General features: G+C 39.0%; 1 protein-coding gene, 1 long non-coding RNA gene and 1 pseudogene across 3 annotated transcripts; all 3 read right to left on the minus strand.

Annotated features, from left to right (window-relative positions):
- Positions 1–1,452: 1,452 nt before the first annotated feature.
- On the minus strand, positions 1,453–4,037 carry LOC133724646 (uncharacterized). 2 transcript variants are annotated; one of them, XR_009853866.1, is made up of 2 exons: positions 2,724–4,037; positions 1,453–2,226 (listed from the first exon to the last, which is right to left on the minus strand). It is a non-coding gene; the product is annotated as an uncharacterized LOC133724646 (long non-coding RNA). The 2 variants fall into 2 exon arrangements; XR_009853867.1 differs by having other exon boundaries at positions 1,453–2,527.
- A 357-nt stretch (positions 4,038–4,394) lies between these two features.
- Positions 4,395–6,290, minus strand: LOC133735257 (phospholipase A1-IIgamma-like). Its single transcript, XM_062162663.1, has 2 exons — positions 5,650–6,290; positions 4,395–5,290 (listed from the first exon to the last, which is right to left on the minus strand). Exons 1-2 carry the CDS (start codon positions 6,139–6,141, stop codon positions 4,667–4,669), a joined length of 1,116 nt encoding a protein of 371 aa, XP_062018647.1. The 5' UTR covers positions 6,142–6,290; the 3' UTR covers positions 4,395–4,666.
- Positions 6,291–11,327: 5,037 nt separating this feature from the next.
- LOC133726086 (uncharacterized) lies at positions 11,328–15,982 on the minus strand (annotated as a pseudogene).
- Positions 15,983–17,336: the final 1,354 nt, after the last annotated feature.

Consider the following 17,336-nt stretch of genomic DNA (forward strand, 5'->3'; position numbering starts at 1 on the left):
AGATATTAAGATGGAGAATATATATCCATATGGATTATGTGAAGGGAAGAAGTTGGGGCACTGGTAAGAGTGTTGTCATGTGATAAATGTTACTGTTAAATTGTTGGATTTGTTGGTACTTGGTAGTAGTAAACTGGAGGAATCAATTGTTGTAACGAGTTATGGTGGTGAATGTGGTCTGGGTATTCTACGGACAATGATGTTGATGGTAAACGTGGTGATGCTGGTTGTATACTTGTATTTGTTTATTTGCGAGGTGTTGTTGCTGTGCACAGCTCCAACCAACCAGATATATCCACGTCAGCCTTCTTGTGTCATCCAACCAATGAGAACCCTTCAAAATTGCACCTTGATTCTAGGAAGATAATCTTTGCTGAATTAAAATGAATATTTTCTTATTTTATCTCCTAAAATTCGTACAAATAGGTGTCAGCAACAAGCAACATATCTGGACTTGTTTCCATCCTTTCTGCATGTTGCAATCCCTTAAAACTCTCCAAGGATGATGCCAACCTTTCTGGAAGCCTCTCGGACATCACATGTGCAATATTATCTGAAATATGAAGCATAAATTCAGCCATGGGCTTACCGATGTGTTTTGGGCCTCAAAACAGAAATTTTCGTCAAAAGTCTGATTCACGCGTAGCTTGACTTTCCTATACTAAATTGGCCATAACTTCTTCTAGAAAAATGATATTATGAAGCCATAAAAAGCTCTGGAAACTAGACATTCGAGGCTTTCCAACAATATAAAGATCATCATCTAGTTCTTTCTGAGCTGCCCTCAATGTCTGTCGAAGTTGATAGACTTGCACAGGCAGATTTCTGATTTGGCCTTTCATGCGTCTTTTCATGTTTCCTAGCCCCATGAGGATTTCTTATGTCTTTAGGATTCCTTGTCAAACAAGGACTCTTCACATGATGTTCTTGAACCTTCCAAAATCTTCTTTCGCTTTTCTAGTTCAACTGGGACTCTTTGTGTCATTAGGATTCATTTTCCTGGCAGAAGTAAGTTTCCTAGTTCAACTAGGACTCTGCATTTTTCGCCATTTTTCGTCATTTCTCCGAACATGTTTCCTAGTTGGCCCAGGATTCCTACTTTGACTAGGATTCCTAGTCGGACTAGGAATACTCCATTTCTTCATTTCAGCATCCCTTATGCCTTCAACTTGTCATTTCCAACGTCTCACATCCTTCTTATGTGCCTTTAAGTTTATTTCCTTGTCATTTATTCCAATGTACCTAGAAAATAGAAACTAAGTTAAAAACGGATTAAGTTAAGAAAATAACGAAGCAAAATATGAGGAATTGGCTATTAAACATCACATTAAAATGCTTCTATCAGGTATATCAGTATTACATACTAATTCATGGTTCATGACAATTATGGCAGTAGTTTCTTGTTGCTGACAGCTTGTACTTTTTTTTTTTTTTTTTTTCGAGAAAAAGGGCGGTGTGGCAGCCCTCAAGCCTTGATAGCCTTGATTAAAGAAACTGTCGAATACAAGGGGGGACAATGAGCCTAAACCCCTGATTACAATAAGTAGAACCTCCTGAAATACTATCATGAGTCTCTACTAAACGCTTGTACTCAACAAAGCACCAACTAACAAAGAGTGCTCTACTGGCGACTCTATTTGCTTTAACTGCTTTAACGCAGCGATGACACAACGGAAATATAACTTGATCTTAGGCCTGGCAACGTGCGGGTATAGTGCGGGTACGGTGCGGGTTCTTAACGGGCCGGGTTTTTAACGGACCGACCCGGTAAAAACCCGTTAAGTTAACGGGTTTCGCGGGCTAAACCCGGCGGGTTTGCGGGTTTTCCGTTGGAACCCGTTAAAAACCCGTTAAGAGATTTTTTTTTTTTTTTTTTTAAGCAACTAGAATTAAGACTTATGTATATAATTTTTTTTTTTTCCAAATCCATTAAATCAACATAAAATTCCACATCAACCAAATATATACCATGCTAAAGGAAGCTATTATGTTGCATTCTGTACAGTGAATAAGCACTAAAGCAACCACATGTAGTTCTTAAAATTACTTCCCCCTTTAAACAATACATGACGAATTTGTGTGTCATAACAGACTCATTATGTTACTATCTCAGTTCCAGCAATAACCTCACGATCAATTTCGATTTCACCACATATAATCATGAATTCCCTCTCCCTTCTCGTTTCCTATGACCTTCTATAGCACAATTCATGCTTCTACGGTACCCTGAACAGAAAATAAAGTAGCGAACAACTAAAAATAAGCAGAAACCACACTCTATGCAGATCATCCATCACGGCAAGGAAACTCAGCACAAAAACTTCAACCAATCTCATAAACTCATCTGGATCCTTCAGTTTCTAGTTCTTCATATAAACAACAAAAACATGCTACAACAGTACAACCATATTCAAATTCCATCTCTTTGTCAACTGGCATGGGTGTTCAATTAACTAAACATGCAGCAACAAAATTCAAATTGCAGAAGCTTTGAAACTGGACATGATTAGATCAGAAACCCAGAAATCTATCACAACAAAAACTCCATCATTCAACAAACTGGGATGTACAAAATCACAAAAAAAACCCAGAAATCTATCACAACAAAAACTCCATCATTCAAACCCAAATACACACCCAGATTTCAGATTATAAAAAGCAATACCCAGATACAAAAACTGCACGGAATCGAAGAAAACCCAAAGCAAAGACATATCCAATACCTTGAGAAATTGGGCGCGCAGAGAGAGATGAGAGAGAGAGAGAGTTGGGATTTGGGTGACGGAAATGAATGGGAGGCTGCTGTGCTCACTGCTCAGATTCAGGGTTGCGTTCCACAGAGAGAGAGTTGCTGAGTCGAAAGGGTCGGAGTGGGTTTGTTTGGAAGTAAACGGGTTCCAATGGGTTCCAGTGGGCTTAGCACGCAAGGCCCGTTAATTTGCGGGCTTTTTGCGTGCGGGCTTTCTAAGCACGAATTTAATAAATGGGCGGGTTCGTGCGGGCTTTTACCGTGCGGGTTTCGGGCGGGTTTGCGGGTCACGGGCTCAAATGCCAGGCCTACTTGATCTACAACCCGATTATAGCAAAGCATAACTACCATACGCACATCTTTCCCATCATTATGCAACTGGACATTACATCCAGTGACACTTAATTTCACTCTGTTACTAAGAGGCAGCGACCATTTGCAAGTGCAAGGAACTCACCGCCTACCTAGAGCAAAACAAGCACACAAGGTGCAAAGACTGACACACAGGCCACTGCCTCCAACCGGAACACGGTTGGAGTTTATTACCGGCAAAGCAACAATAGAAAAAAGAACAACCAAACAAGCAAAAAACAGATAATAAAACAAGAACCACCAGCAAGGCCCTAAAACAAAGGCCTGGTCCAAATACCACTCCCCCAAAGGACACAGCTCAGCAGGCCACCAACCCCGGTGCCAACGTGCTCTGCCGTCACCACGCCCCTGCCTTGCACAGCCACGCCGCCGCGTCGCAGTCCTACGCCACCACGCCGCCGCGCTACACAGCAGACCACCCCAAAACCTAGCCGCCATCCGAGATCGGATCCCAAAATGAGAAACACCCTCTCCGGGCTCGTCTCCACCATGAGATCGAAATCCCAGCCATTGCCCAGATCCTAGTTGCAACTGTGATGCCAAAAACCACTGCCGGCAGGTCGCAAGCCGGCGCTGCTCCTCATCTGCACTCGCCCACGATCTGAAAAGAACATATCGAAATCGATCTGTCCACCCCAAAATCAAACAACCCGTCACCATCCTTGGACCACACCTCTGCCATAGAACCGCACCGCTAGCCCGAACCACCGTCCTCTCCCGGACCGGAACGCAGCGGCTGGAGTGCCGGCGGCGTTCGGCCGGGAGAGATCGCACTCTCACTCCTCTGTTCTTTTTCTTTCCGCGCGTGGGGCGCGTTCCTCTTGTTGTAGGTTAGTTTCTTTCCGCGTGTGGGGTGCGTTCCTCTTGTTGTGGACGTGTTTAGTTTAAGACTTCAAAGGTTAGTTGCTTTGTTGTCATGCCGACAGCTTGTACTTTAATAACAAGACTTTACAAACTTACGATTTAGTTTTCACCGATTTACATTCACTTTACTGATAGAAGAAGCCTGTGGCGTGCTCTACCAATATCGTTATTAATGGTGATAGTCAAAGTGTCCCTAATATTAGTTGGAATGATGCAGACACTCGTTTAGGGACTTTAGGTTTTGCTGTGTGTGGACCCAAAAGGGGCATGGTGACCTATAAGAAGTTTAGGATTTGGAATTACGGACTTATAATTAGTGGCAAATTAGCCACAATATCTTACATATAAATCTTATCACAAGCCTAGCCTCTCGATCAATTCCTTAGTTAGGATTACTCTCAACAATTTGAACGTAGCGCAGCGAGTGAGTTATAAATTGAAGAACTTAACAGGAAACTTCAATGAAATACTTGAGCAGACGCTAGCTAATAGAACTGTGATCATACTATTAGGAACCAAGAGCGAATCAATCACAACACAACCTTATTCGAAGCATGCAATAAGCTTCTTAATAACTAGCTAATTCAAATGTAGTAATGCTATTTAGGTCGGTCATTAAACTGCATGGATATAAAGAATTTTTGCTAATCACCAAAGAAGAAGATATATGTTTTTTGCTTCTTAAATTCGGCTTTGCAAGCTTAATTTGTTTCCTTCATCACCATCATTCTCATGATCTATCAACACCCAAGAGCCATCATCCATTTGGACCATAGACTTGTTCTTCTCTGTCCACCACTTCGCAACTACATTATATTCATCCTTGAGACCATCAACATATTTGTTTACTAGCGCGAGATCACGATTAACATCGAGCTTAAAACCACTTTCCCCTTGATTTCCTGCAACTCCATGCAAGTAATTCTGCAAGTCGTGCACGTTTTGTAGTGCATTCTTCAAGTAGGGTGATTTCAAAGTGTCGATTTTGAACTCTATACCAACATCATGGTGCTCATTATGGTTATCATATTTGTTTTGGACACGCAAGATGTGAAGATCTTCTAGACCTCCTGAAATTACATTTTGGGATCCCAAAATGCGGCGAGGGGGGCAGGCAAACAGGATGGCTGTGACAAGACATGCTTTCACTGGTATTCCTGTAGGTTTTATGATATTGAATCCATTGTGAACGAGGTCTATTGCAGTTTGAGCTGCGAATGCAGCACCCATGCTATGGCCAGTGGCAGTAACGCTGATTTCCTCGTCCTTGTATTGACCCAATAGTTCTCTTACTGCAGCTTGAGCCTGCAAATGAAACAAAATGAATAATTGATTTTTATTTTGAAGTGGTCATTTTTCCTGTAGTGATCTCATAAAGATTCACAGGAAATCAATTTCCAATTTTTATAATTTCAGAGATGACTCTTAAAAGAGACCTAAAACTTAGACAACTAATTAGACCATATATTGAAGGTAAACATACAAGTTCTAGAGTGGACGTTAAAGTGACAAAATGCGGACTCCATTTTTGATTACTACATTCAATTAATTCAATGATAAAAACCATTTATTCCTTAATATATCTTCCTCGATAAGGATCATCCATGCAATTAATCATCGAAATCAAATGGTAACGAAACAAGTACTAGTACTAGTACATATACCTGATCTCTGCAGCTAGTTTTGTTGTGTGGGGATTGAGGGTCAACGTTAGTGTAATAGGTATGCCAAGGAAGGTGCACTGTAGGATTACCAAGCTTCTCATGTCCCAGCACTGCTCCTCTAAACGAAATGAGAACGTCCCTCCTCCCCAACACTTTGCTTCCTTCATCTGTTGTCACCGCAACGTAACCCAACATACAAGACATTCCCGGGGACGACGGTAGTTTCGGTGCTGCATATAAATACTTTCTCACCACATATTTGTATGGATTTCCGATCTCCAAACCCACCTTAGAGAATAAATGTCGCTTTGCATATCTGGGTTGTCCAAAGTTCTTTGATTTTGGCTCAGTAATGACAGCGTCTCTACTAGCTCCGGTCCTTTCACCATAGTGGATTATGTAGCGGCGGAGATCAATGTCCAGAGGGTACAATAGACCCTCCCAATCCTTCTCGCCGCTCAGTTGCCTCCACCTTGTGGCTATGCTGCCCATGAACAATTTCTTCTGTTTTTCTTTTTGGTTGCTAGCTACTTGGAAGGATAATTATAGTAATTATGTGTGCTACCATCCAAGCTCTTGTATTTGTAGGGGATAGAGTATGGCCTCATGAGTAGTCAATTAGATGGCATATGGACGATCATGTGATTCATGTCTATGTCCTTCTATAATTTTTTTGTGAATTTGGCAAATAATATCGATGTCAATGACTCAACGTGCAACACTGCATCATGTTGTAGACTATCTTCTTTAAACCTCACCTAACCACAGTAGACTATCTTCTTTAAACCTCACCTAAACACAGCATTATTAACTCCACCAACTTACGTACTTCTTTCTTTCGATTCGATTCTAATGTGAAAAGCCTCAGAGTCCTGGATTCAAGAGTGGGACTGGTTACTAGTGTATCTAGAAATTGTATAATGTTTAGCTTTTCCAACAGTTTTTTCTATATTTTAATTTTACTCTATTTTAAGAAAAAATGAGTCTCTTTTGCTCTAACATATTCTCTGTAACTATCTCTATTTTAGGGATAGTGAGAAAAGAGAAAATCAAATTCCCTAAATTTACAGCAATCTCTAAAATTTTAAGAAGGATTATGGAGATTTTAGAGATTACTGTAAAAATAGAGAATTTGTTTGATTTGGAGAAGAAAATGAGGTAAAAGTTTTGACTTTTGTTTCGTTATAATATAAAAATTATAAAGAAGCCGTTGGAGTTGTTCTAAGGGAGTTAAAAAGCTAAACTTTAGGAGCAATTGCACTAGCTAATAGTGTGACAATTAAGGACAATGATGAATGCAGCGGCTGCTCGACCAATTGATGGACTCCACCGAGTCGACTGATTGGATGACTGAAAATTAGTCATTGGATTGTCCAATCGTGGCGGTGGGTTCCATAAAATTATTAACAGCTATTTAACTGCAAAGCGTCCTAACTAATATCAAGGACACTTAGAGCAACTCCAACAGCTTCCCCATATTTTGATTTTTCTCTACTTTAGGGAAAAATAAGCCTCTTTTGCTCCAACAGATTCTCTATAACTATTTCTATTTTAGGGAAAGTGAGGAAAGAGAAAACCAAATTCCCTATATTTACAGCAATCTCTAAAAATTTAAGGAAGAATATGGAGATTTTAGAGATTGCTGTAAAATAGAGAATCTGTTGGAGTTGGAGAATAAAAAAATGTTAAAGCTTTGACTTTTACTTCCCTATTATACAAACATTATAGGGAAGCTGTTGGAGTTGCTCTTATCACCATTAATAACGATATTTGATACTGCAAGGTGTCCCAACTAATATTAAGGAGAGTTGACTTACCGCCATTAATAACGATATCTCAACCATTAATAACGATATTTGATACTGCAAGGTGTCCCAACTAATATTAAGGAGAGTTGACTTACCACCATTAATAACGATATCTCAACCATTAATAACGATTTCTCAACCGTTTGTACAATTGAGAGAGAGAGAGAGAGAGAGAGAGAATTGTATCACAATTGACCTAAAATTCTTTAGTGGCATTCATCATCTATATTTTTAGTACCTTAAATAAAACTCTAATTTTGCTGTTGTAGCCTTATGAAGGAAAAAAAAAAAAAAAATTGGTGGTCCTTTGGGTAATTTAACATTCCAAAATGCCTTATCTGTCATTGACCCAAATTATAAAGCACTACAAGTTAAATCCACTATGTCCAATTGTAATCAGAAAGTGCAGTTACAAAAAGAAATAAATTAAATCACATTCTATGCATATTAGTCAATAGTGAATCATACACAAATACTATACGTATCTAACAAATAATTTATTTGAAATAGGATGCTGATCATTCGTGACATGGAAGACAGAAAGATTTTTAAAACAGAAGAATACATTTTGGGGTTTGATATCCAAAACAAGGGCAGGCAAACACAATGGCTGTGACAAGATAAGTACATGCTGCCATTGTGAATTTGTGATCGATCATATAAGACTGATATGTGGGCTTATTGAATTCAATGTAACAGTTATGTTTTATTAGAATTGCAATATTGCATTTCCCACGCTATGTCAAGTGACAGCTAGTGATGCTGATCTCATCCAAATGGAACTACTAGCTAGTGTTGAATCATTAGTTCTCTCACTCCAAATGGAACTACATGTAAAGTAGGTTACTACATAAGTACTTTCTTCTGATTCTAATGTGAAAAACTTTGGGATCTTTCATTCAAGAGATAAGACCGGCCAATTGGCATAGCTAGATCGAATTAATTGCATCAACGGGGTCAAATGTTTAGATTTAAGAGTTTAGCATAGACAATTGTTGTGAAGACCTGAATTGAAGAGCCTTAAAACTATAATCGATAGCGGAACTACTAGCTATCATACTTGAAAGGATCAAGATTATTAACTATTTACTAGTTAAAATTAAAACATGATTGATAAATATAAGAATCCACTATTAACTATTGGGGCCGTGACCACTTATCTAATTTCAGCAGAAAAATTGTCCACTCACTCCACTAAGAGTTTTTTAACCCCATTTACCCAGTCTAACATCTACTGACAATTTTACCCTCAACAATCAAATTGAAACTCATCCGGACTCTCTCTCTCCTCTCATAATCTCTCTCTCTCTCTCTCTCTCTCTCTCTCTCCGGCCAGCCTCCATCCCCGTCGCTACTGGCTCTACCGCCATCGCCGTGGAGCAAGAAGGAATGGGTCCTCCCGGAAATCGACGAAAACGACAACGTCAGCGCCTCCTGGAGATCGAACTCGCTCCTCCGCCGCCTTCTCCACAGCCGGCAAACGCTGTCACTGCCAGTGGCCGGGGACGAGTTTATTCTGATCAATGATGGATTCAGCGGCCTTGATCTTCCTTTGGCTCTGAGGCTTGAGAAGGAGAAAACGGAGGAGATGTTGAGGACGACGAGGAGATATAATTATCGTTCTGTAAGCAAAAGTTGCTTCTTTTTTTTGGGATCGTTTTGTTTTTGTAACCAAAACTTGGCATCAGTTTACTTGACAGACAATGCGAACCCTTTGCCCAAGAGATCCACAACTTGATTATGCTTCACCAATCACCATAGCCCAGCTCCCAAAACATCGTTGCATCAAGTCCAAAAATGGCGATTTGGTTTATGCCCTCCAAGTGTTCAGTGAAATTACCCACCGGATGCATTCGTTTTCAACATTGTAATGAGAGGACTCCCAATAGCTATAACTCCCTTCTGTTGTCAGAACCCTCCTAGCTTTCTAAGATTTGTATATTTTAAATTGCTTTCTCCCAATTACATTCTCCACTGCCAGTCTGGGAGGATGGCGTGCTCAAGCCGGCTGAAGTTATACATGTCAGGAAGGAAAGAAGAAAGAAGAATGAAAAAAAAAGGTTTTATTGAGGAGTTATACATGTCTATTGCGGGTCAATAATACGATTATTAGTGGTCAATAATATGGTTATTGGGGCAATAATAAGATTATTACGGGGTAATAATATGTCTATTGCCCCCCAATAGACCAACATAGTACACTACAATTCCACTCTATAAACACAAAGAAACGTATCAGCTATCAAAAACATAATTCTCACAAATAATAACAGAGTCAATAGATTATTGGGGGGTAATAATCTGATTATTGGTGGTCAATAATATGATTACTGGGGGGCAAATAATTCATACGTCGGAATCCCGACACCAGTCCGGTAGCCGGATTCCGGTCACCGGTCCTCGGATTCCGGTCACCGGTCGGCGGCCGGCCACTGGTCACCGGAGTCGGGTAAGGTGGAGGATGATTTCTCCCTCTAAGTGAGAAAGAAGGAGAGGGCAAAAAAGTCCCAAAAATTAATAAAAAAGAATTAATTGGGTATTAGGGAAATAATCCCTTAGAGTGTTTTGGGTAAACGGGGTTAAAAAACAGTTAGTGGAGCAAGTAGGCAATTTTTAAGCAGAAATTGGGTAAATGATCATTTTCCCTTAACTATTTACTAATTATTTTATTGATGTTGTGAAATATAAGAGTAAGAAACGCGTTTGGAGGTAGAGGAATTGTGTGTTTCTATTCATCTCACCATGAAGTTTATATAGGATTACATAATGTTTACAAAAGGTAAATAGGATTACATCAAGTATACAAAAGGTAAATACTTAATAGATACACTATTCCCTTATACGATTACATCATGTATACAAATGGTAAAACCCTTACCAGGTAATAACAAAACCTAGTGGGATAAAATAATACTGGACAAAGGACAAAAAGAGTTTACATCACTACACCAAAATTGGTCTTTTACAGCCCAACAGGCTTTTACGGCGCACAGTCTTTTACGGCGTGCAAAAATTCGTCATAAAGGAACAATTAACACGCCATAAAAGTGGTTCCACGATTGTCATTTAAATAATTTACGGTCCACATTGCACGCCGTAAAATTCCTCCTATTAAAGGCGTACATCATGTGCGCCGTAAAAGAATGACTAAAGTCCTAATTAAGGCGCACACTGAGCGCCGTAAATGAGGTCGGTTCAAAAAATATATATATATATCGTTTTTCTCAAATGTCTACTCATATTACCCTCATTATAATTAATCTCATGTACAAAGTAACAATTGGAAACGTATTAGTACAACTCATTACATCAATCAATTAAACCCCCCTAAACATATTTGAAGTTACCTAACTACAACATTGCTCCGAGGTGTCCTTGTTCCTTCCTATCGCATGCTGTGCAATGGCAGAAATACAATGCATGCAGGAGTTAAAATTTTCTTTCAGTCATTCTAGTTTGTCACAAGACAGAGAAAAGAGGGATTCAAAACAATTCAGTAGCCCATGTCTGATAATCTAGAATCGGAAGAATAAAAATTTTCAAGAGAAAAAGGAGAAATATAACTAGAGATGAGTTTCAGTACAAGCAGGATCTCCAATGATCTACACTACTAAGCAATCCAATATAGATGAGCATTTCTGAACTAATGCACCTCAAGAGGGGAGAGAAAGAACTCACCAAGTTAATACCAAAAGTGCTCTGATATTCTTGCCCCCAGTCAAGAAAAACATCCGAGATTTGATTCATCTTATTTACACCAGGTATTTAGTACGTTAGGCAATGCAATCATGGTCATTTTGGATATGCACTACACTACTTAAGTCTTCAACCCATGAATATTTCACATCATGCCAATTCAAACAGATAATAGTAGGGCAACAAAAATCAAGGACATTGATTGCAATTCGGTTACTGGGTGTCTATATACAAACTGTCACAAAGGAACTGTAATTCTTGACCAGAAAAGGGGGGGAAAAGCAACATACATCAGCATATGCTAAGTGGTAGGTTGTGCCAATATCAGCTCCTCATAGCAGAACACAGCTTGCTTGTACTTAGTTTACAGAGACTCATTTATCAATCCAGAACAAAGCATAGACAATTGAAGTCACTAAACTTCCTTAAGTCTATAGAGACATACATTTGCAACGAGACATAGATTTTTGCCAACTCTCTCCAAGCATCATTATCGGCCGTAAATCTGTAAACAGAGGGAAAAGACAAGTGAACAACTTTTTACTTTTTCAGACACAGAACATACTTTTGTCAGGGTATTTAATATATGCCTTACATTTCAAGATATTTATTAAGCCATTCAATGGCCCCTGAAGTATCGCCCTTGAGCCTTTGCCATAGCTACCCTTATGTTATGTATTACCTGCAAAAGAAGGATAGACTAAAATTCACATATTAGATAAGCCTTCTCTGCCTCTACCCAGGATCCCTTTGCCTCAAGCAATATAGCCTCTAGCTTGCCTGTTGTATATGGAAAAACAAATAACTTATTCACCACATAGCAACAGCTAACAACAACATTAGGGTTTGGCCAGTTATTTTGGCATTACTGAAGAATGTAATACTAGCCTCTCTCTACACATGGTTTCAATGAATTATTTTGACTTACCAACTCTTTTACTCTCTCGAAATGCCTTTTGTAAAAGCTTGATGAGGTCCTGCAAAAACCAAGTAAAGGCGCATAAGATAACCCTTTTACTTTTGTGAGTATGAACACTTGCACAATAGTAAATCAAATCATACATGACCTTACACAAAATATGCCAATCTCAATCCAGAGTATGTGAAAACTAAAGTTACCATCAGATACAATATGATTGATTTGGCCGAAAGAAAGAGAACAATACATCATCATCGAAGCCTAAAGTTGCTAGTTCAAAGTACTTTAGAAGCATAAGCTAAAGATATTAAGTATTATACCTTTGCAACATCAAGACACTGGCAGTTCATGGCTGCAAGTGCAACCTGCCCATATAGAGTCCATTCTGCATCGAGAAATACAAAAAGGAACTTTAAATTGGAGACATAATAATGACAAGATATACATTTCAGTAGATTGACTTGATATTAGTTTGATTTTAGAAGTAGCAGATAAATCCGCCAACTTGGTAGCAAGAGCAAAATCAATGATACCAAAAATTATAGTAAAAAAAAAAATTGAAAATATTCAATTAGAGAAATAGAGCAAGAGCAACCATTTGTCTACACTTGAACTGAACAAAAAGTCAGAAAAGATTTGGATCTGACTTCATGCAAGTTTCTAGTTATTTACCTTACTAAGGAAAAAGGACCCATTCCTTTGCATCTTGACATGCCACATATTCATAACTGATAAGATCCATTCTGTCCCTGAGGGATGTGACAAGTGATACAAGTATAATATTAGGATGGATAAATTGTTAGATACTTGGCAATTAGACATGAAACATAAAGAATGTTAAAAATTTGAAAGACCATAGAACAACAATACTGAGAAAGCCGAAGATCAAAATTTAAGAGAAACAAATACTATTCAAAGGAAAGGATACTAGACACATGAAATGCAGACAAACAAAGTATTTTTCCAAGTACCTCCAGTAAGTTTATGACTGACAGATTCAGACTAACTATGTGGACTTTATCATTGTCATCGGCTATGTGGTAGGGCAGCATCGACTCTACACAGAAGCCCAATTCAACAATTCACCTACAGCAACCACAAATCACATCCAATCAGCTCACAACTTGATCAAGTTATTAGAATACAAGTGAAAGGCCGAAAATTCCCTCACCTCTACCGACAGTGAACTTCAAAGGCGTCCCCTTGTCGCCGCTCAAATCGAACTGTGTAATGTACTTAATTCGAACAGAATAGCAACCAACTTCAATCCAATGCAACTAAAACAATTCTAGAAAAGCTGAAATTCAAATTCAAAAAGCACAAAGAAAAACAGAGTGAAGTTCACGCACCTTCAACCTCGTGACTGCTCTTCGGGGGTTCCAAATCCTTCACTTTGCTTGAGGAACTTCTTCTTTAATCCCTGATTTCTGAACTATCCTCACCGACATGCATAGAGAATCGGGTCGCGCCGCCTTGGTGATTCCCTGCCTTTCCGATGCTCGCTCACACCTACAAATCCAGAACAATTGGTTGGACTTTTTAGGGTCTTCAAATGAATGGAAAGAGGGCTTACGATACCGATGATGAGTGGGGAGAACCGGCGGTGGGGATTGGGGGAGAGAGTGAGGTAGAGGAAGAGGGAAAAGGAAGATGAGAGAAGAAAATGTCGGGGAGTTTGAGACTAGTAAAAAGTCAGGGAGGGAAATTGAACTTTTAGCTAATAAAATGGGCGGGCTATGGCATTTAAGGCGTGCACTTGACGCATGCCGTAAAAAACTTAATCTAACATATATGCCTTTTACGGAGTGCAGAAAATGAGTGCTGGCTCTGGATTCTGGAATTCTCTGTCAGAGAGAAATATCCAACTACTGGTATTGATTGGAATGGCTAGGTGGCTGCAAATGCTCATTGCAAAACGCAATGCTATGGCAATCTAACCTGGTGTACTATCTTTTATCTTTACATGTTGGTTTAGATGGAAATGAAGGGACAATTAAACAAGTTTCTGATACTGTTCATCAGCGGAGTGAGGCTCAAACATTTGATAACACACTGTTCCTTGACAAGATAGTTTTCTATCTTGGACTATGACTAGTGAGGGCTGGTTCAAACTGAATGTTTATGGAGCTAGAGTGGGTCATAATGGTAGAATATATTGGAGCTACAGGTGCTCTGGGAAATAGTAGGGAGAATAGATTAAGGGAGTACTCATGGTTAACTTGGATATAAGGTAAACTAATTGATGCTGAGGCTGCTTGTTTTCTTTGGGGTTTGAAGATAATAGATCGATCGTTTGCAAATCCAGAAAGTGATCATAGAATAGACTCGGAAGTTCTTATATAAAAATCCTTGAATTGAGAACGGGGCTGGTGCTCTTCACCCTTGGGCCCGCGCTGTTATACTAAGTTGCAATCACTTTCTTTCACAATTCGAGGATTATGAGATCAACCATATCTAGAGGGAAAAGAAGATGATAGCGATTGCCTTGCCAAACACAACTTTGCATGGATCAGGGCAACCAGTTTCTGAACCAAATTTAGGCCTAAATCATATGCTCTGGTGCCTCTGTTAAGTTTTATAGTTGTATTATATATCTTCTGCAGAACTCCCGGCCGGTTTCTTTTTCCATTTGCTTATGATCACTTTTTAGGAGGAATTAGAGGTCATATTAAAAGTGCTACTTTTACTGCAGATGCACACGACGAATTCAGCTACAAGACAAATGCAAAGCTACAGAAAGCAGATTATGCCCAACAAAAGCTAATTTTTCTGTGTATGACTCTCAAGTCGAAAACTTCATAGTCATTTTCACCAGTGTTATTTTTCGGATTCATTTCATCAGCTTTATTTGAAGCAAAAAAGTGCCATGTCTCACAGATTTAATACATTACGTACTATTACCAACTTGCATGAAAACATATAATAATAGTTCTATATAGCATGTTTGGACTCATTGCAGAAGATACAGTGATCTGCCATAGCTAGAAAGGTTCAAATTGAAGTCAGATCCTAGGGCCAATTCAATCCAATCAAGTTACATTTGTCAAAACAAAACCTAAAGCTTTTTAAGTTGCCCACCTTCTTGACATACTAAATTTTCACCAGTACAAAAGTGAAACTTAAATCTAACATGAACATCAAATATTTCAGATTACCATAAATTGAATTTCAGCGGTAGAAGCATGCCTAAACATATTTCTGAATTAAGAAAGTACCTTTCTGTACTATAACTGCTGAAGGCTTCGTTTATCCAATGTCTAGACCCCGATATACCTGTGCCACAAAAGCCATATCAAATGAAGTCCCTTTAACATATATTGCAAAACTTGTAAACTGTTTCTAAGCCTCAATTAAAGGAACTCGATCGATCAATAAGGTTATGTATTTATGTCATATTGATGGAGCAAACCAACCTCAACTAAAATCCAATCCATTTAGGCTATGGATTGGATTTGAATCAATAACGGCACTTTCTGTTGGATTTTTGTAATATCATAAAGGCTACATCATATTAATTACTTCATATCCTCTTCCTCATTCTCATCGAAGTAACTCAAATACTTCATATCCTCCTCCTCAACCATCCTACGAAAGCTCTGTTTAAGCTCCAATGCAATATCCAACATGATGTAGGTGGAATTCCACCTTGTTGGAACATCTAAAACACAAACTGTCTTGATGTCTAAATTTTCCTTCTCGACACAAATATTCCTTCTCAACACAAACAGCTAAAAGCATCAAGCCTAGCTGATGAGCTTCTAACATACCTAACTGTGTTTCTAATGCTAGCAATAGACTTAACTCTTAGGTTCACAATGTGAGCCAAGCACCTCACATGTAGAAACTACCCTCCGAATATTTGTTGCTTATTAAGATTGTACAATTTTTTCCTAATATAATCAATCGCCATCTTGTTTGCTAAAGCATTATCTATGCTAATGGTTAAAAGTTAAAACCCTCTTGATTCCCCACTGCAACAGAGAACACTCAAGAATCTTACCTATGCTACTTCCCTGATGGTTTGGAATTAGACAGAAATTAAGCACCCTCTTTTGCATTCTCCAGCCATTATCTAAGAAATGAGTTGTAATAAGTATTAATCATGTATTTTATGTTTTGACCCGATGTATAAGTATCAGTTGCCAAACACACACAATGGTTGTTCAGCTCCTTCTTCAGCTATGCCTTCTTTTCATCATACATCTTCCAAAAGGTTTTCACTATGGCTTTCCTACAAGGGAAGATGAATTTCTAGGGACTGCCACCCTACAAAACCTTTTAAATCTCAGTCTTTCAATGACACTAAATGGGAGTTCATCAATTACGATCATTTCAGAAGCAGCTATAACACAATTCTCCTGAGTCTAATGTTTAAGAACATCATCAGTCCCATCGAGGGAAAGATGAGGCTGATTTTTACTTAAATCTGTTCTACAAAGGTATCTAGGGCAAACTTTCTCAATGTGTTTTCTATGGCTGCTAGTGGCCTAGTGCCATTGTTAGTAGAATGACAAACAAGATGAGCAGGGCAATACTTACACTATGCTTTCTTGGTGTTCCTGACAACAGTTTCCTTTCCATCAATTACCTTGATGATGGGATGATCTTGGTGAAATGCTACCAAACCATGAACCTCTCTTTTGTCCAAGCAGCTCAAGACTTCCTTTTCCTCTTCATCGCAGGAGGCTTCATCTTCTTCAATTTCGTAATAGGAACTTCCTGATCCTTTGCCTTCTTCAGAGACTGAGCTGATTCTTCACTTCCACTTCCATTTACAGGCACAATAAGTTTTCCCTATGTTGAATCCATGTTGGCCTGCATACAAGAATAAATGTTAGATTTTTGTGTAAATCAATACAAACTAAATGCAACAGTGACACAACGCAAGAATACTGAGAAGTTGAAAACAAGACATTTCTAAACAAATGAACTAAGAAAATTAAAGGAAACTTGACCAAAATCAGAAATCATATCAGACATATAGGGCTTTACTAGAATCTCGTGGATCTTGAGGCAGAGCTTCAAGTTGAGAATCTTTAGCCTCAAAATCAAAATCGAAACACTCGATCCTCTGCGGCTCTGCTTGACTGCTTCTTTAATTTTGGAGTCTTGAGGCTCCTCGGACCCGAATACGAATACTCAGGACTGAGAGAGTGAGGCTGAGAGATTTCAAAACTGGAGGCCAAGAATGATACTGAGACAGAGCGCGGAGGAGGGAGGATCTGGAGGAGCGACGACGGAATCTCAGCTCCTCCTACAGAGGT

The sequence above is a fragment of the Rosa rugosa genome, chromosome 1, assembly GCF_958449725.1.
Source record: "Rosa rugosa chromosome 1, drRosRugo1.1, whole genome shotgun sequence".
Taxonomy (NCBI): domain Eukaryota; kingdom Viridiplantae; phylum Streptophyta; class Magnoliopsida; order Rosales; family Rosaceae; genus Rosa; species Rosa rugosa.

What these genes read in the sequence shown, in the direction of transcription:
- LOC133735257 (XM_062162663.1), bottom strand. Translation starts at nt 6,141, where the DNA reads ATGGGCAGCATAGCCACAAGGTGGAGGCAACTGAGCGGCGAGAAGGAT. An exon ending in AAACTAGCTGCAGAGATCAG is followed by an intron (nt 5,291 to 5,649) that starts GTATATGTACTA and finishes TTTCATTTGCAG; the next exon opens with GCTCAAGCTGCAGTAAGAGA.